Genomic DNA, 26947 nt, shown 5'->3' on the forward strand with positions numbered 1-26947 from the left:
GATTTGTTCTAAAACCCGAAGACTAATCAAACCAAAGACTGATGATTTCTTTTTAATCTCTTACTTGTCATTCCTGTGTTTTTCTACTGCTTTTAGCTAGTTGAAATGAAAATACACACATTCCTCCAATGAGAATAGTTTAATGTGTGTGTTCTGAATAATTCACATGTGATCTTGTGATGGAATTCACACTTTAGTGGGGTTAACTTGTTTATTTTGAGAGACTGTCTTCATCTATTTTCCATTAGTTCTCTTAGTCATAAACTTTTCTGGGTTTGGAGCCTTATATAAAATCGCATCCTTCTATTTCCCCAGAGGTAACCGTTTGGTGAATTAGGAGAAGTGGTGGATAGCATCTCTTTAGTCCTTTCTCTAATAACATGCTTTTTCTGTAGGCTGTACAGAGTTTGTCATTTCAGTCGAGGTCCTTTGTGAAATAGACACCAAAAGCACACAAGATTTAATGGGGGAAATGCCTGTGAAAGACAAAGTGCAGAGGGGGCAGAAATAAGCAGGAAGAGCCTGCAGTCCACAATGCAAGTCGGACAGCTTGGAAGAGAGAGAGGGGAGGAGAAGGATTGGACACGAACGTCCTTCGATTGCAGTGTAGCTCTGAACAAAGGCTGATAAGGAGCCCAACAGTCAAGACTGTCTTTACTTTACTGAAGTGAAGATTTCAGGCAGAAAGGCCCAGCTCTAGTACCTCTACTGTGCTTAGCAATAAGCTGGGAGCAGCCTGGGGACAGGGTGGCCTTGGCAAGAAAGCCACGGTGGACCCTGAAGGAGTGACAGCTGGAGGCTGTCAGCTAACTGGCTTCTTTAAAGCAGACTTTCTCTTGAAAGGTCTATGTGGCACACCAACATGGCTTCCACAATGACCGTTGTTCATTTTTTAAAATGTAATGAATTCTTAGAATTGTATGGATATGGATACGGAATAGGTTCATGAGGAGAGTTCTGGAGAGGGAAACAGGAAAGGGGATGGGATTATAATATAGACAAGAAGCACCTGGCCGAAATGACCAGCCAATCATCAGAGAAGACTTTATCCTAAAGGTTTAACAGCCACACTGTAGGAATGAGCCACTTTCCCTCACCTCACTAGACAGGGAAGCTTAACTGTTCTTATACACAGTTTGGCAGATATTTTACATAGATCCAATTAGCATCCCAGTCAAACCTCTCCGGGCAAGTGTTTAATGCCACTGTGACCATAAATAGCAATGAAGCTTAGAGAAAATAAAATTCCCCACTTGATTCAAAGGATAAGCAAAGAAAAATTAATATTCTTGAACTTGCTTTGTTAAAAGGAAAGAATGAGGGAAGTCTTAGTGATTTATTTAAAATGACTGTTATTGATTAATTTTCAAAAGTGAGTGAACCAAGGATGGGCTTCAGAAGTAAAGAATTATAGCTTATTAAATTCAATTTCCTCAGTTGTGAGGAATAAAAAGTTAATGAAACTGAATAAAAAGGAGGGTACTTTACAAGTCAGTGACTAAAAATGAGGACTGAAGAGTTTTTAATATGATTTTTTCTAAACCAAATGGCATAATAATAGAGACTAACTAGAAGATCTCACCTGAGCACCAGTCTTCGGGAGTCCAATCTGCTCCCTTGAGCTTTGGGGAGTTTAAGCTATATATTCCCCAGACAGAAAGGATATTAAATACCCTTCCTACCAGTTATCTTGTCATAATCTCTAACGATGGACCTAGGCCTGTCTGAAAGGAAAAGCATCGCTGGAGATAAGAGCCTTTACAACAACTAGCCATGCAGTCTCTCTAGTATATTTGAAGGTGAGGATGTTAAGTGCAGAGCAGGATGTTGTCTTCCTGACCCCACACCTGAGAAAGAGGTGCTGACAGGTAGCCCTACCTTCTTCCTCTTAGAACTGCCCGCTGTTGGACCAGCCACCCCCCATCCAGTTTTGCTGGGAGGTGCTGGCTCGGCAGCACTAGCTTTATACTCCTCCCACCACCAACTCTCTCCTTGCACACCCAAATTAACAAGATGACATGGAGGGAGAATTGTCACTTCCAGGAAAGCAGAGTTTGGGAGGGGTCGAGAAGGGAGTACTTTGCTTCCCTAAATCTAAGGAAGGAAAGTTCTAATGAAATAGCTCATTAAAGATGGATGTGCCTACAAGAAGAGGAGATTGACAATTCTTTCCTTGCCAGGATGAGAACACTGGGGAGAGACGGCATGATGCACTCTGTCAGCAGAGATGGGTCCTGGACCGTCTTCCTCCTCTTTGCCCTTGGTCACCCTTGACTTCCCTGTTCTTGAGAGGCCAAATGGATCCTGAACGTGGCTGTGGGTCTCAGGTGATAATGGATGATGGATAAGATTGGGGGCCACTATCCATACTATCCATATTTCAGAGGGATGTAGGGTAAGGCTACCAGTGGGGGCTGGTCATGAGATGTGGCCACATCTCACATGTTCCATGCCTGGGGGAGCCACTAAGGAGTGAGACCCTTATCAGTGGGGGCAGTTGGTGACACATGATCCATCCTTGTCAAAAACCATGCATAAGCCACGGCAGCAGTGCGACTATCCAAAAAGAAACTGTGTCACCCCAGGCACTCCACTAAGAGCCCTCTCTGCTGCGTCTCTTCTCCCTGTGCCAACAACTGTGTGGTACATGCGGGAGGGAGTCTTGTGAGAGCCAGATCAAAACCCCTCTCACTCCATGCTCTGGAGGGCAGGGCAGAATGAAGAAAGGAGTAATGACATGTCTAGGAGTCTCAGAGTTTTAAAAACTTTAAGTAACTGATTTAATAACTGAATAAAACTGAGAAGTTAAAGATTCTAGCTATGATTTTATTATGAGAGCTCAACCAACAAGTAGGAAAGGCATAATTCAGCAGAGCACACTTGGAACAGTTATTGAAAAATAACAGTTTCATTTTATACCCCAACATATCATTTCTCAATAAACCAGCTACTCATTGTAGATAAAGGGTTAATGACACCTATTCTCCTGCTGCATGAGAATCTGACCTTTAGTAAGTCTCTATCTCTGTTCTCCTGGTAACTTGGTAAAGATAATATGTACCAACTACATTATGAAGCCACATTGAGTCTGATAAAAAGTGACCCATGATTGGCAAATTATATCTGGACTGGGATTATCTATTATAAATGCTGATGAGAAGCCATACTTTTTGGCTTTTCTGAGTAAGTGCCACGTCCCTATTGGGAACTCTAAAGGCTATGCCTATGGGGGTGCCACAAAAGATATGGGCTCCCCTGATGTATGAAGCTTTTAAGCTAGTGCAGCTCCTGGACTTGTTGTAAAACTCATCTCAGACCTGACCTGCTGCAGGAATTGTTTCCAGAACTCTCATGGAAGAAGAATAGCTGGCACTGCCCTGTTGGCAAGCTCTGGTTCCTGCCTAGATCCATCTGGGTGCTGGTGCCAAGTGTGGTCTATGATGGTCTTGAGTCTAAATGTTTAGTTGAACCTAAGAAGACTCCCCATGGGTGTTGCTCCCCTATAACAGTGGTTGAAAAAAATTACAGCCAAATAGAGCAACTGAGAGAATATGTTTGAGCACCACCATCCATGTCTTTAGGGTATCCCGGGGAAATCAAATCTACTGCTTAGTAGTTCCCCATCACTCCCAGTGGGAGCAGAAAATCTTCCGTCTCCCCAACCTCCCACAGATACCCCAGAATTTTCTTGCTTGGAGTCCTAATCTTTATTTGCTTTTTTTTCTCCTTAATTGCCATTTTTAATAAAAATTGTTAATATTTTTTGGGAGCCAATGACATTCCAGATACTTTTCTTAAGCACTTCGTCTACATTATTTCATTTCATTTCATTCTTACAACAAACTGCGAGGTAGGTTGATAATCCTCATTATAAAGACTAAGATATGTTTAAATAACTTCTCAAGATAATACAATTATTAAGCCATATAGCCATGATTCAGGCATGCAAGGAGGTGATTTAAAGTCATATTCCAATGAATAGAAGAATCTTTGATTTTCCCTTTGGTAGTTTAAGAGTAAACTTATGGTACAAATATGTAAAGATTCATGTCCTAATAGTGTTTTTTAAAAGCCTATCTCCCCCAGCTTCAACTCTCCTCATCACTTCTAGTGGAAAAGAAAAAAAATTGTCCATATGATGTGTTTTTCCTTACACTATACCCAAATAGTTTTAATGACAAACCACTATTAGAAAGGTGGAAGAAATTAAGATTGAAAGTCCATGGTTGAGTGAATAAAAAATAAATTACCTGAATATCAACTCTGTCTAGAACACCCTAAAGGAGACCAGGAACCTCAAGAAAAGATCAACTACATGAAACTGAAACTTTTTCCTTAGGAAGGGAAGGGGAATGTGAAAGTCCCTGTGCTAGAATCTCTCATCCAATAATTTCAAAGTTCTTCCTAAAACACAGCTGATCCCGTGAAGCATCATTTAGTAATACTGCAATTATATGTGCAATTTTGAAAGTACCAGCATTTTATCCACTTTTAAAATGGGCTTTCAGAGCAAGTACAGCTCATGGAGAAAGGGTTTACATTGAGTATCTAGAACAGTTGTTCTTACCAAGTAGGATGATTCAGGTGTGGTATGCCATGTTTTAAGACCAAGGGGCTAAATAGTTATCAAAAAGCTTTTCTTCTTTATTGAAATCATTCTAATTCTAACTTCATATTTGATAAGTTCATGTTCAGTTGCTATAGTTTCAAAAAAAGCTTGGGAGGTCTCTACAATATATATGATGTTACTCAACTAACTAAAAACATTTACTTGTCTTTCTAACTTTTCTCTAAAGCCCCAATTACTACAATATGAGACAAAATTAGTTATAACTGAATGGAAATTAGCAGGGAAAATTTATACAATTAAGTAGATAATTATTTACCTGGAATAATTTTATATGAGAATATGATGAAGCGTTTTTGCAAAGGGACATTAAGATATACAAAAAACCCAGGTGTCAAAACTTTTAGCTTAAATCACATATTGTATGTTACTTTACTGAATTTCAGGGTTCAAGAGATTGGAAAATCCTATCACAAAATGTCAAGTTCTACAGAATATGCCCAATGAAATAATGAAGTCACTTTTGTCCCACCTCTGGTAGTAAATATGCTGAATTCCCCAGCATTTTGAAAATTTGATCTTTTTTTGCCTAAATAGGGAAGGGAAGGGAAGTAAAAGAAAGGGCAATAGCCAAAATCCTTTCTAAGCCATTCATGTCTCTTGACAATGATAGGGTGCCTTTTGATATCTGTATTAGTTTCCTACGCCTGCCACAACAAATTATTGCAATTTGAGTGGCTTAAAACAACACAAACTTATTATGTCACAGTTATGTAGGTCAGAAGACCAGATGGGCTCAACTGGGGACTCTGCTGAGAGACTCACACAGCTGAAATCAAGGTATCAGCAGGGCTGCCTTCTTTACTGGAGGCTCTGAGAAAAATCCACTTCTAAACTCATTCAGGTTGGTGGCAGAATTCAGTTTCATGTGGTTATAAGACTAACATCCAGGTTCCCTTGCTGGCTGTTGGCCGGGCATGTTTCTCAGCTTCTAGAGGCTACCACGTTCCCTGGCTTGTGGTCTCCTTTGTCTTCAAAGTCAGTAATGGTGGGTCAAGTCCCTCTCATGCTTCGAATCTCTCTGACCTCCCCTTCTGCCTCATCTCGCTGACCTCTCTTCCCAGCTGAAGACAGTTCTCTGCTTTTAGGGGCTTGTGCAATTAACTAGGACTCACCAGGATAATCCACCTATTTTAATGTCTTTAACCTTTACTACATCTGCAAAGTCTGTTTTGCCATGTAAGGTAACATATTCACAGGTTCCAGGGATTAGGGCCCGGACATTATTGGGGGCTAATCTACTTACTATGCTGTTAATAGTTGGCCATATCTCAGTCCTACTATGTCTCACTCCTACCATATGCATCCTCTAACCTCCACCTGCAGACTCTGGAAATGTCCCCTAGCCTTTGCTTACTTCTGTATAGGAAGCCCACAATGATTCTTCTCAGAAATGACCTATTCCCAAGACTCCCATTCTTACTGAATCCTCCAATCCACCCTTCTGACAGCTTTATGCTGCTCCTTCAACTCTGACAGATGGTCTCTTCGCTGCTAGTTGCCTGGATCTTGGAATATCTACTTTTCTCTGTCCTCTGCCCTGTCTTGGTTGGTCAGCATGGCTTCCAAATTTGTCAATCCCAACCTAGGATCTCCAACTATGTCTTTCTGGAAGGTCTCAAGTCTTTCCATAACTTCTCTGGTTCTGGCCTGAATTACTCATCCTTTACCATGAGGCACTGTTCCTTTCTTTTTTTACATTTATTGTGAGTTATCGCTTATAGAATGTTACTAAAATGTTCTCTCTGTGTTCTAGCATTTGTTCACTAGAAATGCGACACATTTCTTAGCTATGGTTTAAGCTAGCAGCCACGTGTTATGTGACAAATCACAATACAAACTCAAAATTACTTTTCAAAAGTCTATATACCTAGGTTAATAGAAAAAAGTTTACACAGCCTTGGTCAACTATTTTCTAGACATTTTTGATAAATTATTGAATTACTATGTAGTTACACTGATGATATTGTTAATATGCCTGAAATGACTGTACTGTAAAATATTCATCTTGTTAATTTGAGTCATTTTAACAAATGAACTGTATTAATATTTTAATAATCTAATAAGCTATTTGGGAATTGGTTCTTAAGCAGCTGGGAGCTAATAGTGGGTATTGGGTAGAATTGAGTAGTTACCACCAAAACTCTTACCAAGCTATTTCATATATTATGTAACTTCAAAAGCTCAAATTACAAATATTTACTTTGTATCTATTGAGTGCAATTTATTGCAATACAAATGAGACAAACATGGAATTTTCCCTCAAGGCACTTTAGAGGAGGTAGCAGGTAAGTAATGAACACTCTAGCAAAGGCACAGGTGAAGCATTAAAGAAACTGAAAAGAGGAAAAAAAAAAATGACTCCACTATCAAGAAACATATATAGTACCTAGTCTAGAGTAGACATTTAATAAATATTATTGAATGTATTGAGCCTCTCATTTGATTTGAATCTTGATATATTTGGACTTGGAAAGAGGGTGAAACCAGCAGTCTATTAAATGAAGAAATGCAAACCAAAGCACAGAGACAGTGAAGCTTCTAATGGTACAGCTTTTACCTCTATCACTTAGATCTCTGTCAACTAGGTCATTCTCATCCACATTTTCCTCATCCTGGTCTCTATTACCTAGTCTCTTCCACCTTCTTCTCTCCCCTCCCCCTCCTGCACACATGGAGTCACAAAATTTATCCATCTATAACAGAAAACAAAATGTTGGCCATTCTCTTCTTTCCATTCCCACCATCATCATCCCAGATAACCACCCATCCCTTGTACCTGGTCCATTACGACAGCATCCCAAATGATGTCCTCGTCTTTAGTGTTTTACCTCTCCAAAACTCCTCACTGCCATTCAGACTCCTTACGGCACAACTCTGAACATGTCATTCACTGCATCAAAACTATATAATTTTTCCTGAATACAGTCTCATCCTTACCCTGGCCATCAAGGGCTTTGTGATCTGATTAAACCCATGGCCCTCCTATATTTCCCTCTAGTTCTCTACACAATCCCTCTCCTCCAGCCCAGGTAGACCACTTGCTATTTATCGCTTTCCTGCTCTACTCACACTTTTCCCTATTTTGGGTCTGCTTTTCTTCCTATCACTTCCTACATGTGGAAACTCATCTATCCTTAAAGATTCACCTTTTAAGCTTCTATAAAGTACTTTACCTTGTCCTCCTATCTGGAAGTGATTTTTGTCCACATCAGACCCATTTTAACTTTTTCTGTACTTTTCCCTATACTACATTTCACACTGTCTCACAGTACAGCTAAAACTAGCCTTCAAACTTCTTGCGGGAAGAGTATGTGATTTTTTTCATTTTATGTTCTCATGATGGTTACTTAACAAATGATCAGTAATGGTTTAATGAATTCATTGTTGTCAACTGGTCCCTCCTGGTTTTATTTCTCTGCAGAACATTCATTTACTATTTGATATTTTCTAGTTGGCTGGTTGATTAAATGAAGCTCCCAACACCAGAAAGTAGGCTTTATTTGAGAGACCTTGTAAAGCCTTTTTCATCACTGCTGAAACCTCATTGCCTACGACAGTGTCCCTCATGTCATAGGCACTCACCCAGTAAGTGTTGAAAAACGAATGAATGAATAAAACTGAAAATTTATGAAATAATGTTGATGTTTTCATACACAAAATAGCTTTATTTGGTGATTCATCATCACTTTTATACACCAGAAAGACACTTCCGAAGTATTTGCGGGCATAGTATTCTCAAATATTTCCAGGTTCCTCGGTAATTGCATGGAGAATGCTAGGTAAAAACAGAGTCATTAACTTTCCAGACATACTTACCATTGACATGTAGGAAGATATAGCATTCTTCACAATTAATTATTATGAAACGGACATTTGAAAGGTTTCTTGATGATGCTGAAGTTTGGGAGATAGAAGAGCGAGGTAATTACCTACAAATGTTTCCCACTGCCGGAAAACTTCTAATAGGAGAATTGCTAACATGCCCCTTTATTATTCTCAAGAATAAGACATTCGTCTATGGTTGAGAGATCACTTGGAGACCTTCTATATGGTAGAGAGCACACTTAGAATCTGCACTGAAACGGTGAAGTCTAAAATGATAAAAGTTACTTTCCATTGGCAGGTGGAAATGATGGAGCTCTTAAACTCTAATCTCAGACAGACTTGGCCTTGAATCCTGGCTCAGATAACACCAGCTGTGTGGACTTGAACAATTTATTCCAACTCTTGTCTATGAAATGTGGGTAACACTGCTATCAATTTCATAGAGCTGTGGTGAGGATTAAGTGAGACAGTACATAGAGATACTAATGACAACTCATGCTTCTTACATGTTCTGCAGTGTGCTAAGCGCTGGATGTGAATTGCACCCACTTAATCCGCATAATAGCTCTTTAAAGTCAGTACTAATATTTTCCTTATTTCTCAGATGGAGAAACTGAGGCACAGAGAGCTGCCTGAGACCTAGTAAGTCCTTAATAAATATATATACTATTAGCATATATTTTAATCAAATTATATATTTTTGGTGCTTTGTTAACAGCTTATGTGGTCATCTAATTTAATCCCCATTGTGTGCTTATGTGATGTGATTATTACTCCCATTTTGCAGATCAGGAAACTGAGGTTTAAAAAGGTTAAGTCATGTGTCTTAGATCACACAGCTAGAAATTGGCTGATTAAACCTGATTTAAAGAGCTGACGTGAGAACCCTACCTTTACTATATGGCTTCCAGCCCAGCTCAATATCTCTGGAAGTTTCATATGAAAATGCCAAAGGAAATAAAGTCAATGGAGAACTGAGTCTTGGAAATAGTACTGTGGGTGCATTAGCTTACTGTGGTTGTTGTAACAACTCACCACAAATCAGCTGGCTTAAAACAACAGGAATTTATTCTCTCACAGTTCCAGAAGCCAGATGTCTGAAATCAAGGTGTCAGCAAGTTTGCTTCCTCCAGAGGCCCTAGGGGATGATCTACTCCTTGCCTCTTCCAGCTTCTGGTGGCTGCTGACATTCCGTGGCTTATGGCCACTTCACTCCAATCTTCAAGACCAACATCTTCAAATTTCTCTCTGCTCTGTCTTCACATTGCCTTCTCATCTCTGTGTGTCTAATCTTCCTCTGCCTGTATCTTTTAAGAATAGTTGTGATTGTGTTTAGGGTACTTGGATAATCCAGGATAATGTCCCATCTCAAGGTCCTTAACTTAATCACATGTGTGAAGACTTTACCATATAAAGTAACATTCAAAGCTTCCAGGGATTAGGACCTGGTATCTATGGGAACACCATTCAGCCCACTAGAATGGGGAAGATTTCATTGAATCTATGAATCCATTGATTATGACACACACTATTATTTTATGTAGCAGTAAGGGGAAAAATACCCAACATGGGCAGTCTACTAGAAGACCCCCCAACATAAAATGCAGACAAGGACTATACCCTCAGTGTAGATATAATCCAGAAAAAAATCCACCACAGAAAGAGAAGAGCATCTTGCATGCTTCAACCTTGGCAGCAAGTGGAGGGAGGAAAACAAATCTCTGAGAATTTAAAGCCAGGTGATGCCTGGGAAGATCTAGTGTCTTGTGGTCATTTCCAGTGTTGGTGGTACATCTCCAAGTGTAATTCCATGGCTTGAGGAGTCTGAGTCCTCAGAGATGCACATCTGGGCACATTAATGGTAAGCCACCTAGAGGAGCAGAAGTGCTGGTTGAGGGCGAGAGTAATTCAGAATGGAGAGTAATTAGTATCTGTGGCCTCAAGACCAGCACAGCTATGGGGGCTGCAGTTTACCTCACTAACCTTTCTTCCATAAATTATCCTAGGAAATGAGACCATCCAGAATCCCGGAGGAGCTGGTCTCTTATTGGGTAAACTTACACGAACCAATGGACCCCTAAGGACACAGAAGGGGACTGTGGTGCATGCTGCAATGTGCTGCCCAGGTGCCCTCTTAATGACTGGGGCACTCTTGTTGTCTCTGCTGGGCCAGATGGCTCTCAGTTCAGTCCTTTTCCAGGAATTGCCTTCCCTGGAAGGAAGGAGCATTGCCCAGGGTTATGCCCTCTCCTTGTATCCAACGCTCCACGCGGGGTACAAAGGCCCAGCCTCCTTGCCTCGATGAGCTACAGTGAAGGCTCATCCCTGCTTCAAGTTCACCCTGGGATGGTGTGAGGCCTCTCAACAGCTGTCTGCTAATCCTGCTTCTCTCCCTTTCCTACAGGTGCTGTCACTGAGAGAACGCCTCCGTGGTCCCCCAGCAGGTAATGACCATCTCAGAGTCCGTTTCCTGGAGAATCCTACTTACTGAATATTTGAAATATACAAAAACAAACAAATTAACAAACCAGAAAAGCAAAAATACAAAAGCCCCAGTTTTCGTCCAGCTGTGCACCTATTTAAAGGCTATTTCACACTGAACTATCCTACAATTGGGTTACAGATATATAAACTGTGTACAACCCAGCCACAAAGTTAGAGATATTTCTAGTTTTTAAAACCTTTGGTAATTTAATTGGACCCAGAAGATTGTGTACTTGTAAATATCTGTACTGTTCTAATCTAACAGGCATGTTCCTTGGAGTCAGACAGACCTGGGTATGAATTCCTGTCCTTCCATTTATTAACCATACGTCCCTGCACAAGTGACTTAGTCTCTCTGAGCTTCTTTAAAGTGTGGATCAATGTAACCCAGCTACCTTACAATATTGTCATGAAGATTAAATTAAATATCCTCCGTGCAAAACCCTAGCGCTCTGCCTGGCACGGAAGAGGCAAGTTATGAATGTTAGTTCCTCTTCCAGTTCCCGTGAGGCTTTCTGAAAACCTCCTCTCTTGCTGTTGTCTTCTTCAGAGAATAATTGCAATAGAATAGCAGGAAATGTATTCTTTGTGGGCAAGTACTTTAAATAAATAAAGCTGATATACAGAGTAATAGGAAAAACAATGTCAAATAAATCCTCTCTCTTCTAATTTAAAAACAAACTCAAGATAACCGAGTTCATGTGTTATTACTAGAAGGCATGGTTGGCCTGACTGTGGTGTATGTGCCACGCCAGGAGGATGCGATGAGCCCGAGACGACATACACCCGCTGCTTCCATGGGAACTTCCTACCTGGCCAGTCCACTACCTACCAGTGTCCCTTCCTGCTCCACCAGCATGCCTTTGCCTGGTAGTCCTGAGGTGACCCTGGCAGCTTTTGATGAGTGAGAGAGGGGACAATAGCTGCTGGCCGGGTATACTTCTTTCTAGCCCATGTTGAGGTCTTAGAATCCCTGACCCTCCAAGTCTACACAGAACTTCCACAGGTGTCTGGCACACCACTGGTGATGGTGGTTTAAACCTGAACGCTCTTTCAGAAAGGCAAGTCAACCCAGCCCTTGATATTTCTGCCTGCATAAATGGGATCACCATGAATTTTGGATGGATTTCTTGGGCCTTAATCAGAAGAAAAATGAATATACTTTTCACGAATAGAAAGATTGTAAGAAAAAATATTAACTTTGATTTGTAATAAATAATTCAATTACTTTTTTGACTATCTATCAGGGGGATTTGGAAATACGGGTATACTGATTATGAAAAAGTGAGTTAAATTTAGTGATATTTGGCAATGCACAGGGCATCTGAAAAGTTTAATAGAATTGACACAAGAAAAAGATCTTGCTACAGATAGAAAAAAATCACTTCTCATTTTCACAGTGCCATGCAGGTTACAAAGCTTTTTTGCATGTATTAATATTCACGATAATTGTTTAAGATAGGTAGGTTATGTATTCTTAACCTCATTTCCCAGATGAACAATTGAAACTCAGAAACAGTAACACGAAATAAAATGAACTCCCTCACTCCCAGACCAAAGCTGGGCAAGACCTCACTGCTCCACGGCACTTCCAGGAAGCCCATACAGAAGCTGTGTGGAACCTGCGTAGTCTAACTTAGGGGGAAGAGAATACAGAGGGGAGAACTGGATGCCAGGTCTGCTTCCCCTCCCCCCTTTTAATTGCCCTTATGTGCATGTTTGTAATTGGTCATGCTTTCAAGAAAGGCACAGCAAGAACATTTGGTCTACTCTATGAAGTGAGTAGCAACGTTAAAGCATGCTAACAATCCTCTTGCCTCTTCCCTTCACATTGTCTCGCATTGGGATATCTTCCACAGCTGAACTCATTTCCCATTTATAGCTGCCTGCTGGGCATCTCCACCTGCATGTCCGGCTGGTGCTTAAAACTGATCATGTCCAAATGGAATTAGTTATCAGCCGCATCAAAATTTACACCTCTACATGTTAAACAAATTAATAGCAAGGCACCAGACTAATTGCAATTAAAATAGTTAACTCTTTGCTTCCTTGTCAGCTCTTACCTTATGTGTTTCTGATGACAGCGACACCATTGTATCGCCCCCAACTCCAAGTACAATACTTGGAGACAGTCATTGATTTAATGCTAATTGGGGCAGTCCTAAGCACAAGGAGCTTCATTAATAGAGGCAGGTAGACACATGGCCAAATAAGAACAAGAAGGTAGATGTCTACAAAAGGGCAGTAAACCTATAAAGACGGTAACAGTTATGTCGGCTTCTGATGAGATAAGCAGTGACTTCCCACAGAAGGGACGCCTGAGCTGGTTCCTACATCTGTGTTCACCAGGCAGTCAGGTAGCGGAGGGAATTTCAGGTGAGGAGAGAGTCAGAGCCAAGACACAGGCCTCAAACAGCCTGGCACATCTGAGTAGTTTTAGGTTGTTCCATATGTCTGGATGAGGCCAGAGAGACAGGAAAGGGTCAGATCATAGGAACGTGTTTACTGAGTAGGGTGGATGTTATTCTGTAGACCAGAGACCAGCGCAGGCTGTATAACTGCATGATAGAATCACATGGAGGGCTTTTTATAAATACCAAAGCCCTGCCCCCCACTCACCCCTGACACAAGAGATTAATTTAATCCTGCTACTGAAGCCTTGGAATTAACTATTTTTTATAGTGCCAGAGGTGATTCACAGGTGATGTCTAGGTTTTAAGCAAGAGAGTGACACACTCAGATAATTGGCCCCCTACCACTATGGAGGTTATCTGCGGGGGACAAGACCCTGGGTAGATATTCTAGGGAGGTTTATTTCGGCTCTTGCATCTTTTTGGTCTTTCCTTTTTTTATACTTGGCAAGCCATAGAGATTGTCCTTCTGGCTTTCTTGAACCACTTCTCTATTTTCTGTTTTCATCATTGTCTCCCAGTTCAGCACTTCATTATATTTTACTTGATATATTTCGGTGCACCTATCTGGTGAGTCCATATATTTCCAGTTTCTCTTTACTCAAGTCAAATCTATTCTATATACACATTAATCTTCTTAAACTGTAAATCTGAACATATCATTTCTCTGCTCAGAAACATTCAGTGGCTCCCTATTGCTTATTGAATTTTGTAAACTTCTCAGTCTGACATCAAAAGTCTTCACGTCAGTCCGATGGTTCTGTTTTCTATTCTTTAAATATCCTCTTTACTTTTTTGCTTTGCTCATATTTTTTTTTGCTTCATATTAGAAGACATTTCCCTAATCTATGTTTATAAAGATCTCTCCCATTTTTCTTCTAAGTTTGGCTCACATGACACATCTTCTATGAAGCCCTCCTCAACTGCCCTATCTCCTTGTAGATTTCATAGTATCCTCTCAACAAACATTCATAACTTTCTAATATCTTCTCTGTAACCATCATCTAACATGCTGTCAGATCACAAAGTTATTAATGCTTATGCATAATTGGCCCAATTGCAAATAAAGATGGTGTCTTGGTCATCACTGTACATTCGTATACATTCTGCTTTACAGGGACTTGCCCACTACAGGCATAGAATAAATTAAATAATTTATAAATAAATTAATAATTTTCAATACAATTTGAAATAATGAATTAAGAATTTTCATTGTCTCTAGGTATAAAGAATTTTGCTTTTTAACAGTTTTAATAGTGAAGTTAATAATGAATTAGGGGAAATACAAGGCCCATATTAATATTCTTCCGTTAGTGGTTACACGTGTAAAAACCATTGATGTTGGAATCAGACAAATATGGAGTTGAATTCTACTTCATCCTTTACTAGTTGTTTGACCTTGAGAATATTGCTAAATCCCTTTGATGTTTAGTGTCTTTTCTATAAAATTAGACTTATGGCACCTGTATCAAATGGATATTATGATGTATACATAAGATAACATAGGGCATGTGAAATGACCAGTGCATAGTGAATACTCAGCAAGTATTATTTTCATCTACAATATTAAATTAATAAACTCTATAAAAGAGTAGTAAAGAATGTCATTTACTTTGTATATGGGAGCAAAAACCAGATTCTGTGCAGGAGGTGCAGGCATGGCCTGATGCCACTAAATACCTGAATTATAAAAATTAATCATGCCTCTTCTGGTTCCATATATATCAGACATCCTTCTGATAATAATTTGACTTTTCCTGTTGCTTGCTTGTGGCAGGTATCTGGTCACCTTGAAAAAATGATTTTTTCATTTTATTGGATAAACTGGCTTTTTGAGTTTGGAATCTTGAGAGTTCTATTAGTGTGGATTAGTGTTTCTTAGTCAGAAACCCCTAGGACACTCACAAGTCCAACATTCTGAGACATTCAGGTCCACGCCACATAAAGCAGGCCATCTCATTATGAAGCCCCTTTGTGCTGCTTCACACCCCAAAGCCTTGGTACAAAGGGATGGATGGTGTGGATGACCTTGTACCACACATCTATACATAGTCCTCGTTCCTAATTTATAATGGCAATGCAAGGAAGGACAACTGGACATCTGTTGGTTGCTTGTGCTCTATGTTTTTCTCCCTTTGTCCCTTCCCAATAGCCTGTTTTGGAGATTCATATGGTTTCAGAGAAGCTGAGCCCACCATTGCTCTGGGATGACCTAGATAGACCAATCAGAACATCCCATGATTCTAGCCACAGTGATTGGTCTGCGGTGGGCATATGATCTAATCCAGCTGAGTCAAAGTGAATCCCAGGTCTTCTTCGCCTTGGAATTGTAAGACAAAGGTGGTTACCTTCCTCTAGATGAAGTGGGGTATGGCTATCAGGCCAGGGACTGCTGCAGCCCTTCTTTTTCTACCATGAGGGAAACTGTCCTGAAGAAAACAACATGGGAAGAAGGAAAACCTAAGAAAAATTTAAAGAAGCAGAGCCATAACCCCAGTAATATCCTGTTGGGGAAGAGGGAGAATACCCTTCTGCCCTTTCCCTTAAGGTTCTTGTGGCTGGCCAAATAATTAAAAGACTGGTTAGCAGGAGGAAATAAAACAAAGTTTAATAACATGTATACATGGGAGAAACTCAGAAAGAAAACTGAGCAACTTGTCATTCTGATTAACGTGTTCCCTTAAGTATTTTCAGCTAAAGGAGAGGAGGGTATTGTGGGGGGTAGTGGTTTGGGATTTCAGAGGGGAAGAAGACAATTCACATGGAGAGGGAAATGTACATGTTTGTCAGATAATTCTTTGCAGGGCCACTTATAGAGAATGTGGCCGTAGAGACAGAAATTATAGTAATCAAGAGTATGTAGGGGCTGGCCCCGTGGCTTAGTGGTTAAGTGCATGTGCTCCGCTATTGGTGGCCCGGGTTTGGACCCCGGGCTCGCACCGAAGCACCGCTTCTCTGGCCATGCTGAGGCCGCGCCCCACATACAGCAACTAGAAGGATGTGCAACTACAACATACAACTATCTACTGGGGCTTTGGGGGAGGGAAAAAAAAGAAGGAGGAGGATTGGCAATAGATGTTAGCTCAGAGCCGGTCTTCCTCAGCAAAAAGAGGAGAATTAGCATGGATGTTAGCTCAGGGATGATCTTGCTCACAAAAAAAAAAAAAAAAAGAGTATGTAGATTTAAGTCCTTTCCTTCCCTATTGATAAGAGTTTCTAGAGATAAGGCCATCCCCCCTTTTCCCAGTACAGAGAGGGAGATACCTTTACAAATGTAAATGTTTGGTAAACAGAACTTTGATAAGAATGGGCTTAGCGAGGACTCTACCAGTCTGTCCATACCCAGAGTTAAATTCCTTTAGGGAGTTAGCAGGGGAAGTCAAATGTCCATCAGAGAAAATAATCAAGGTAAAGAGATATATTTTGGGGTGGCCAAATTTTGATCTCCCACAATCCTAATCCCAAGAATCAAACTGTGCCTGAAGCCTGACCCATGTGTGATGTGTCAGTTATATAAGCCAATGAATTCTTTCTTCTTATTTAGGTCAGTTGAGTTGAGTTTTATGTTATTTGCATTAAAGGACCATAACATAGAAAAGTACATTAGTGCATCATCATAAATAATTTTTATTCTCTCAATTTTAAAATAAAATCCTAAAAATAATACATAAAATTATAAATCAAATAGCTTCCTAGTATTAATATTTCACAGAAAAATTCACACTTACATTCTTTCAAAATGATTCTACCACACTTAACTTTCTGATATCATTAGGAAGAGAGGTTTACGGTGCTTACTTATCTGTATTCTCAAGTCAGTAAAATCTTGGCACTAAATTTTCAGTTTTAAGCAGCTAAATCTTAAACTATTGTCAAGAGGACCTGAAGGATATAACTGAATGTTCTTGGGCATGAATAGATTTTTTTAAAGTTGTCAGGCAGGCTCTCAAAGATCTCAACTCATCAAGAGAAATAGGATGCATTCTCATCTGGTCTCCTCCGGTCTCATCCTGGGTGACCTGTCTCCCACATAAACTTAAAAGTTTCAAGTGTGTTAGAATGAAGACAGCATTCTAAAACATTCTAAAAGAGATGAGAGTCTAGAAAAAAACAACATGAATTTATTGAAAGCCACGAGATATAGCTTCTTTTTTACTTGACAACATCTATCATGCCACTTTCTCTTCACACAAGTAATTGTAAATGTTCAACTTTTGAGGACTGGGACAAATAAGTACTTCACTGGGGCTTTGCTTGTCTGCTTTTTTTTTTTAATGTAAGATTCAGAATCACAGCATAAATGTAATTAAGATTCTTGGTTATAATCAAGAGAAAGCAACTCTAGCTACTTCAGTAAATAAGATTTATTTGGAAGGACATTAGTACGTGTATGTGCATGAGCAAACGTGGGGCCTCACAGAAAGCTGGTCTGAGGACCAGTTTTAGAAACAGGTGGAAGCTAAGGAAGCTACAGAGGGACAAAGACCAGGGAACATGAACCACAGTTCCCATATTTTAACCCGTCCAAGCCTCCACCATCGGGACTAAAAAATCTGCAACCATTCCCTCCATCAAGACCTCACTTGCTTGTTTTCAAGTCCAGAAGAGAATTCCTTTTGGCCACATGCTTGTCCAGGAAAGGAAAGAGCTGGTCTCTTTAGCTTGTCTACTAAGTAGTGAGCATCTGGAACTGCCCTCCCAATAGGACCATGCACAATGGCGGAAAGCTCCATTCCCAAAAGAAAGCTGGGGCACTATTAGGAAGGAACTAACCAAAGCAGCACACATTTTCTCTACAGTATCTATAGATTCAGGGATCCTGAGGCAAATTCCTGCTCCTCAGATAGACACAGAATGCCAAAGGAGTTAACAGCATGGTAACTGTTTCTGTTTTGTGTCACAAGTCCAAAGCACTGGGCCTAGTAATATACATCTCAAGGATAAAATACCAACATTCTTCAAGCACAAAGGTTGAATAGAAGCAATTTCCTTAAAGGAAATGTCTGTAGTTAGATATTCTTTATACTGTAGATGGGCGAAATGCCTGTGGATGCCAGTCCTATTGTTCTGCCATTTAAAGAGACTGAGCCCCTAAAATCACACACATAAAATAAAGAATGGCTCTCCTAAAACAGAAGGGCCACCTTCTTTAATCCTTGAGCAAGAAATGGGGTAGTGTTTTTGCAAGTCATCATTCTCTATGTCTCTCCTCAGCAAAGGCGGTTTTTTGTTTAGTTTATAGTGTAGAACCTGATTCTAGTTGTGTTGCCTTTGCTAGTTTGGATTGCTTAAGGCTAGCTGAAAAACACAGATTTTATTTATAGACTAAAAGTTTTGTGGACAAAAGCATTGGGAGTTTGCTTCCACTATAGTTGAGTAGCACAAAACTGGTGGTAAGAAGAGGAAAGGAAAACATGTCATTGCTTTTTATTAAGCGACTCCCCAGTAGCTGATTTCCCTAACATGCAGAACATACAGAAGAAGAGGCAATCACATTTACCTTAGTGCAGCTATTTGTAAATGTAATGCACTAATGCAATATCTACTCAGTGAGTTTCTGACAGTCCCATCCATCACAATACAACTCTCACCATGTCACCAAAGCACAGTCATTCTAATGAGCCAAAGGGAAGGAAAGGTGACTAGATTATAAAGCCACTTAGGTCTTTTGACATAATTTTTTAAAGTATGCCTTTTGCTCTCTTTTTTCTTTTGTTATGTAATGATGATTGTACATGCCAGCATGATTATATACTATATGCAAATTTCATCTGATGAAATATATTTCCCTAAGATGGAAGAAAAAAAGAATCTAGAAAATGTATAATTTTGGTTCTCTTGGAAGCAGACCCCAAGATAAAGTTAAGAGTGCAAGAGGTTTATTAGGAGTTAATGTCTGTGAAAATAAAAGAGAGAGGAAGCCGGATGGAGCAGGGAAAGCCTTCACACTGAAATGCAGATCTCATAAAGTCTGGGCCAGCTGAACTGGGAGCTCTAAAGCAAGAACTGCCCACTGGAGTTCTGCGTTAGGCAGAAATGGCCAATGCTAATATCCCAATCGTGTTCAGTCATTGGCTGGGGGCTGCCTGGGGTGAGTGAGACCTTGGCTCTGCAGATGAAACAAATCTTGCAGGAGACTGTCAGCTTATAGTCCTCCTTGCAAATAAACAGCAAGTGCTTCTTGAATGGAATTCCCAATGGTAGACCTTCCTGGTTGCCATAGCATGGGAAATGGTTATTCCAGAATTAGATACAGGTTTAGTTCCAGTGATTGAAGTTAAAGAATAAGTATCACCTATTAACTTTGTCATTTTTATGATTACTATCAAAGAGCACAGTCCTAAATTTGTAGTGAAGGCAGGGGGACTGAAAACAATAGTTAATTAGAACGACTATTCTCTTAAAGGAAAACATTTATAGATTTATTGTAAACCAATTAAAAACTACAGAAACATTGTTTTAGTTTGGGCTGCCATAACAAAATACTATAGACTGATAGTATATTGTAAACAATAACATATTTATTTCTCACAGTACTGGAGGCTGGGAAGTAGAAGATTAAGATGCCAACAGATCCCGTGTCTGCTGAGGACCTCTTCCTGGTTTGCAGAGGGCAGTGTTCTCCTTGTACCCTCACATGGCCAAGAGCAGAGAGAGATCACCTTTTCTTATAAGAACACTAATCCCATTCATGAGGCCTCCACCCTCATAACCTAATTACCTCCCAAAGGCACCACCTCCAAATACCATCACATTGGGGATCTAGGCTTTAACATATGCATTTTGGGGGAACACAAACATTCAGCCCATAGCAAATATTTTTAAAAAATCAAGGAATACAGATATATAAAAAAATTAAAAAGCATAAACTGACAATCCCTCCTTTCCTTACCTTTCTTTTTTACAGGTTTATTTTTAAGAAAATTCCTTTAGTATAGCAATAGTCAGTGTTATCTGGTGTTGACTTAGTAATTTTTGTACCAGAAGTCCTACTACAGATTATTAAACTAATGTGCGGAATCTTGAATAAACATATTTTCACTTAACATATCATCTAGGAAGACAGCATGCATAGTGTAATGGAAATAACATTGGCAAGAAGTGGAAGGCTTCAGCTCTGGTCTTGTATTCTCTACTCTTCCATTTAATGTCTAAATTCTAAGATTCAAAACATAATTTACTTTCTATTAAAAAATTCCCTTGTGGATTTTATTTTATCAGTATTATAGTGGACAATACCAAAAAGTTTTGAAAGTCTTTAAGAATATCCTTCCATTCATTCACCAAGTATTTACTGAGTGCAAAACCCTGACTAGGCACAGTCACAGGCATCAGGGATACAAAGCAAGGGTCATGCCCTTTTGTAGTTTATGTTCTAGTGGGGGAGACAAATAATCCTCAAGAAAACACAAATGCAATTTGTGATGGATATAAGTGAAAATGCCAATATGATTGTGTATGTGTGTGTGTGAGGGGGGTGGAGGCTTAGATTTTAGATGAGGTGGTCAAGGTCATCTTCTTCTAATGGAGATGTTGGAACAGAGATCTAGATTATGTGTAGGGAAAGACAGAGAAGATATGGGGGCAGAAGGAATAGCAAGGGTAAAACTCTGGGGCAAGAATGGGCTGAGCTTCTTGAAGAAACTCCTTGAAGGTAAATGTGGATGAATCATTGTGAAAGAGGCTGGTTGGAGAGGTGGGGTGGGGAAGAGAGGGCAGATCTTGCAGGACAGTAAAGAAGGCAAGTAGTTTGAGGTTCATTCTAATCCTGAAGGGAAGTCCCAGATGTTTCAGGCAGGATGACCTGATCTGGTGTACCTTTTAGAAAGATCACTCTGGCTGCAATGGGGAAAGCACCCGTAGGATGGTGAAAATGGAAGCTAGAAGCTCATGAAATAGCCCAGGTGAGAGATAAAGATGACTTAGATAGTGAAGGCGGCAATTGGTCTGTTTCACAATACGTTTTGAAGATCGAGTTGTTTTGAATTGGAGATGGATTGTATGTAGGGTGTGAGGATGAGAGGGATCAAGAATGACTCCCAATCAGAGCTACTACCTAAACTGTGCTGCTCAAAACCGGTGTCCGGCATTTGCCAAAAATCAGGGGCAATTGCCTTCTGTGGATTAGGCTTAATTTTTGATTCTATTAACATAAACAATGAGTGGTAATTTCAAGACATGGAAAGGGGTATGCTGCCTTTTATTTTTCTCTCACTACTTTATTCTCCACTCACTAACAATACAGCAATTGACTTTTGATCTGAATTAAATTTTTTATATATCTGACTGGATCCTCTTTTGGTGGGGTGGACAGGGGAGATTTAGACTGTAATTGGGCATCTGCATCAGATCTCCCTGTAACCCCTCTTAGGATAGAAATGATTGGCAGTGCTGACACCCAATCAAATCCAGTACCTCATTCTGTGGGTTTAATGAGTCAGTCCCTTCCTGTTCTTGGGTATAATACGAAAGCACAAGCTAGCACAATTTTTAGATAACTTTTCTCACAGGAACTTGGTAGCATTACAAGGTATATTGGATGCCATAATGTAAACATTGCCCTTCTGAGAAAGGCAGACAGAGATAGTGGCGGGACTTTCTTCAGAGGAATAAGCTAGACAGGGAGAGAACCAGTTTCTTTGTGACCTGAAGTTTAAAGAACTAAGGAGATCTTCTTCAAGGTAAGGAAAAAATAATTACAAATACAAAAATTAGAATGAGAAATTATTTAGTATGAGGGAAAAAATCACAAAATGATAAATATTTAAAGCTGATAAAACCACAAACGTCACATAATACACACCAATATCATATTTTTTAAATGAATTTATTGCCCGACACCCTCTGTAATAATTTGTCCCTACTTTTTTCTGGTTGTAGAGACTTAGATTGCTTTAAGACAAAAAAAAATTAGGTCATTTTTAAATACAGAATATGTAAAGATAATTCTGTTTTCACTCTGGCACGGTTGATGAAACTTTTTTAGAAAAACTTACAGTTGAGATGCATAAAACATGCATCTTCTCACACACATGTATTCACTGTTTGGAGAATTATGCCCTACAAGCACAAGATTTTGATTAATTCTATTTGGCATTATTTTTGTTAAAAAAACAACTATTATTTAATGATTGAAAGACTAGCTTCTAGTTCTGTACACTTCAAACATTCTTCCTCCTCTACTCATGGACATTTAGTGTCAGGCACATAGACACCTTTGCATAGGATACAGTGCTGGCCCTGCCCCTTTGTGTCAGGATGCTGGGAGTGAGGTCAGTAAGCCATCCAAGTGTTCTTAGAAGCCATTCCTACACTGGGAAGGCTACACAAAGAATGATCCATGAAACTCATAAATATACCCTATTAAACTAAAACTGAATGTATTCTCAACTCAATTTCCCTGTAGCCAAATGACCAAAATGCCAATGTATACTCCATTGCCATCCTGTCACCCAGGAATGTGACAAAACTGGAAGTGAAAAGAGACAATAGTCTCAAACAACTTGAATAAATGACTTTGGCAAATTTTACTAAACCGTGATCACGTGGAGGCATTGCCAGGGCCCCACCCAGCACCCTGGAAGGGGCCTGTGCAGTGAGGGGCCCTGAAACTTAAGCTTCATTTCCTCTATGGTAAATTCTCTTTTAGTTGAGTTACAATTTGGTGTGTCTTTTTTTTTTTTAACTCGGTGAGAGAGTAAATAATAACTAAATAAGAAGTAAGCTGTAAAAGAGCTTCAGACTCATAGAAGGGAAATTTGTTCAAGAATCTCTTAGCACAGTGCCTGAGAGTCTGCATTTCTAAGTTCCTGGGTGTTCTGAGTGCCAGTCTTAAGATCACACTTGGAGTCACAAAATCTTAGTAGTAAGTAGTTCAAGTGGTGATTTCAAGTCTCTAGAATTAAAAGGAGAGTTGGGTCTTAGAGACAGAGATTTTGGGTGACATCGGCATGGAATCATCTAAGTAGTAAGCGTAGTCAAAGATGAGAAAAGGGCACAATGACATTTAGAGGAGTCTTTCTCAACTGGAGTTCTTCATCTAAACCACAGATCACAGAAAATGATTTGCATGCCTATTTTCTCCATCCCAAAGATGGCGCCTAACCCATTTTAGATGTATAAGAGAGAAGTAACATCAATGGAGGCCTTTGGGTATCCGGGCTTTGTGCTCTGGGAAGCTCTGGTTGAGAAAGGCTGATTTAAAATATAGCAAAAGGAGAAATTATTCATCATGGTAGACTGAGATTGACTGGCTGGGAGGTTAGAGTAATATCAGGAGCCTAGGGCTTCATGGAAATTCAGTACAAAAAATGTATCGGGAATAAGAGAGTGATAACTATACAGTAGTCCCCCCTATCGGCAGTTCCATTTTCTGCGGTCTCAGTTACCTGTGGTCAACCACGGTCTGAAAATATTAAACGGAAAATTACAGAAAGCAACAATTTGTAAATTTACATTGCATGCCATTCTGAGTAGTGTGATATAATCTCACACCATCCCACTCCCTCTTGCTGGGGTGTGAATCTTCCCTTTGTCCAGCAAGATCCACACTGTACACACTACCTGCCTGTGGGTCACTTAGTAGCTGCCTCGCTTATCAATCGACTACCGTGGTATTGCAGTGCTTGTGTTCAAATAACCCTTATTTTACTTTAATGACTCCAAAGCACAAGAGTATTGATGCTGGCAATTCGGATGTGCCAAAGAGAAGCTGTAAAACGCTTCCTTTAAGAGAAAAGGTGAAAGTTCTTGACGGATAAGGAAAGAAAAAAAAATTGTATGCTGAGGTTGCTAAGATCTATGGTAAGAAGAGATATTCTATCTGTGAAATTGTGAAGAAGGAAAAAGAAATCCATGCTGGTTTTGCTGTTGCACCTCAAACTGCAAAAATTACAGCCATAGTGTATGGTAAGTGCTTAGTTAATTAAGATGGAAAAGGCATTAAATTTGTACAATAAGATAACTTTGAGAGAGAGACCACATTCACATAACTTTTATTACAGTATATTGTTATGTGTCCTATTTTATTATTAGTTGTTATTGTTAATCTCTTATTGTGCTAATTTATAAACTAAACTTTATCATAGGTATGTATGTATAGGAAAAAACATAGCATATATATAGGGTTCTGTACTATCTGCAGTTTGGGGATAGTACAGAATTGGGGGTCTTGGAACATATTCCCTGTGGATAAGGGGGACTGCTATATAAAAAGTCATTAAGAGATCAAATGAAATGAGGACAGATCATTGATTATTATCCTTTCTTCCCACAAGACAGGTTGTGACCTTGACGAGAGCAATTTCAGAGAGAGGGACATAGAAGTTTTGATTTAGTGGGTTCAGGAGAGAACAAAATGTGAGGAAGTTTAGATGGTGAGTATAAACACTCTTTTTTTAATAAAGAGTGGAGAAATGAGCTCTAGCTGGCCCCAAACAGGAAGAGGCTGGGAAATGTTTTTGTTAAAAGATGAGAGCTATTGCAGGCTTTTATTTTTTGTGAGGAAGATCAGCCCTGAGCTAACATCCATGCCTATCCTCCTCTTTTTTGCTGAGGAAGACCGGCTCTGAGCTAACATCTATTGCCAGTCGTCCTCCTTTTTTTCCCCAAAGCCCCAGTAGATAGTTGTATGTCATCGTTGCATATCCTTCTAGTTGCTGTATGTGGGACACGGCCTCAGCATGGCCGGACAAGCAGTGCATCAGTGCGCGCCCGGATCCAAACCTGGGCCGCCAGTATCGGAGCACGCGCACTTAAACACTAAGCCACGGGGCCGGCCCCTTGCAGGATTTTTGAATGCTAACCAAAATGATCCAATGAGAAGAAAAATGAAAGATTCTGAAGGGAGAAGTGACAGTCTTAGGAGTAAAAGCTTCTATTAGGAAAAAGGAGATAAGATCTACCAGGAGATAGAGGAGTTGTCTTTACAGAAGCACATGGAACATGTAACAGGAGGGGAATGCATGGGCTCAGGTGTATGGCCTAGATGTATGAAGAAAATAGAGAAAATATCAGCAAAGGACAGATATCCTCACAAAGATCTAATTTTTCCACCCTCTGCAATACTTTTTAGGGCCATGTCTGCAGCTCCATACAACTACAAAGATTCTCTTGTATTGTTTCAATTCATCCATTCAGTAAACGCTTATGGAGGACCGATTGAGTGTTAAATGCTGTTGTTCACATGGTTGACTGGAGTTGTCCACAGAACCTTTTTTTCCTCTTCTATTAGTGTCCCACCACACTCACTGAGGCTGTTTTATGAGTTTATTGGAAAAGAGTGGGCAGATAATATCACATAGGAAGCACTGGTTAGGATTACGATGTGGGAGTCCAAGTTCTGGTATCATGGAACTATAGTAAACCCGCCCCTGTATGGGTGGGTAACCCTAGAATTGTCATGAGTATATGATGTTATGTAAATGGGATATTTGGAGGTAGTCGTATGTCTCATAATCTCCGCCTGCCCCAGCACCATCTAACTCCCAGACACTCTGGTTAGGAAACTCTTGGATACACTTGACTCTTCCTTCAGCTACTTACTAAACTATTCCATTCCATACTGTCAAGACCTTTATCAAGGTCTTTGATGCCTGACCCCTTGTTTTCATTTCTACACCTACCTCTGCATCTCAGCCCCTCGGAAGTTACTGCCTGAATTTCTGTGATAGGCAACCAATTGGTCTCTCTGCTGCTTCAAACCATTCCTTACTCTGTTTCCTAAATCACAGGCCAGATCCATCACTCTTCTTCTCAAAAACTACCATTTAAAGAAAGCCTGAACTCATTGTGACATTTGGAGCCTCCAAATCTGACACTTTCAACTTTATCTCTTCTTCCATCCATCAAATCACCCTCTGGTGGAACCACCCAGGGCTACTTGCCTCTCAGGCTCTTTCTTCTGCCTTCTCATGCACTTTTATGCCTTCTTCACTTCTCCCATTCTGTTTTCAAATCTGAAATATAACACCTTATCTTGGCCTTTCAAATTATTTAAAGGATTCATCAAAAACTCTATATTCTTGACAAAGCCTTCTGGAATATTTCAAGTCATAATGAATTGCTCCTTCTTCTACATTTCCACAGCAGTTAGCTTGCACAGCCATTACAGTACTGACTTATGTCTTCTGTGGTAGATACATGATTTTCCATGTTTATTTCCAGTACTTGATTATCAATTCCTTGCAGAGAGAGACAGTATTTATTCACCACTGAATAGTCTCCCAAACACATTCACACAATGTCTCTCAAAATGCTTTGTACATAATAGGTGTCCAAAGAATTTTGCATGAACGCATCAACCGACTAATCTATTATTTCATGAAAAGTGAAATAAAAACAACTTTGGGCCGTTTGCCAGATTGTAAGTACAACAAGAGCAGAACATTTTATTAACTTTTTTATTCACAGCACAAATAACAAAGCTCAATTCAATAAAAATTTGTTGTATGAATGATTCAAAAGATTCCAAGGACCAATGTATATCACGCCCATTTGATGATTAAGGGGAAAAAATAACTCCAGTGAGAAAAGTAATAAAACAAAAATAACTTACAAACAAAAGGGAAAAAGAGAATTGTGGAGTCTGTCACAGCTG

At 39.8% G+C, this 26947-nt stretch overlaps 2 protein-coding genes across 4 annotated transcripts in view; one reads left to right on the forward strand and one right to left on the reverse strand.

The window, feature by feature from the left end:
* The window catches only part of LOC147913042 (endogenous retroviral envelope protein HEMO-like), a 46152-nt gene extending 34305 nt beyond the window's left edge, over positions 1 to 11847 (forward strand). The window contains exons 3-4 of the mRNA XM_087420355.1: positions 10860 to 10899; positions 11654 to 11847. Coding sequence (XP_087276481.1) covers positions 10860 to 10899; positions 11654 to 11847 — 234 coding nt within the window. The remainder of the gene's footprint in view (positions 1 to 10859; positions 10900 to 11653) is intronic.
* The window catches only part of NKAIN3 (sodium/potassium transporting ATPase interacting 3), a 627619-nt gene that overhangs the window by 201229 nt on the left and 399443 nt on the right, over positions 1 to 26947 (reverse strand). The gene's annotated exons all lie outside the window — the stretch shown is intronic.

The sequence above is a fragment of the Ceratotherium simum genome, chromosome 31 (assembly GCF_057802395.1).
Source record: "Ceratotherium simum simum isolate JZ-2026a chromosome 31, ASM5780239v1, whole genome shotgun sequence".
Taxonomy (NCBI): Eukaryota; Metazoa; Chordata; class Mammalia; order Perissodactyla; family Rhinocerotidae; genus Ceratotherium; species Ceratotherium simum.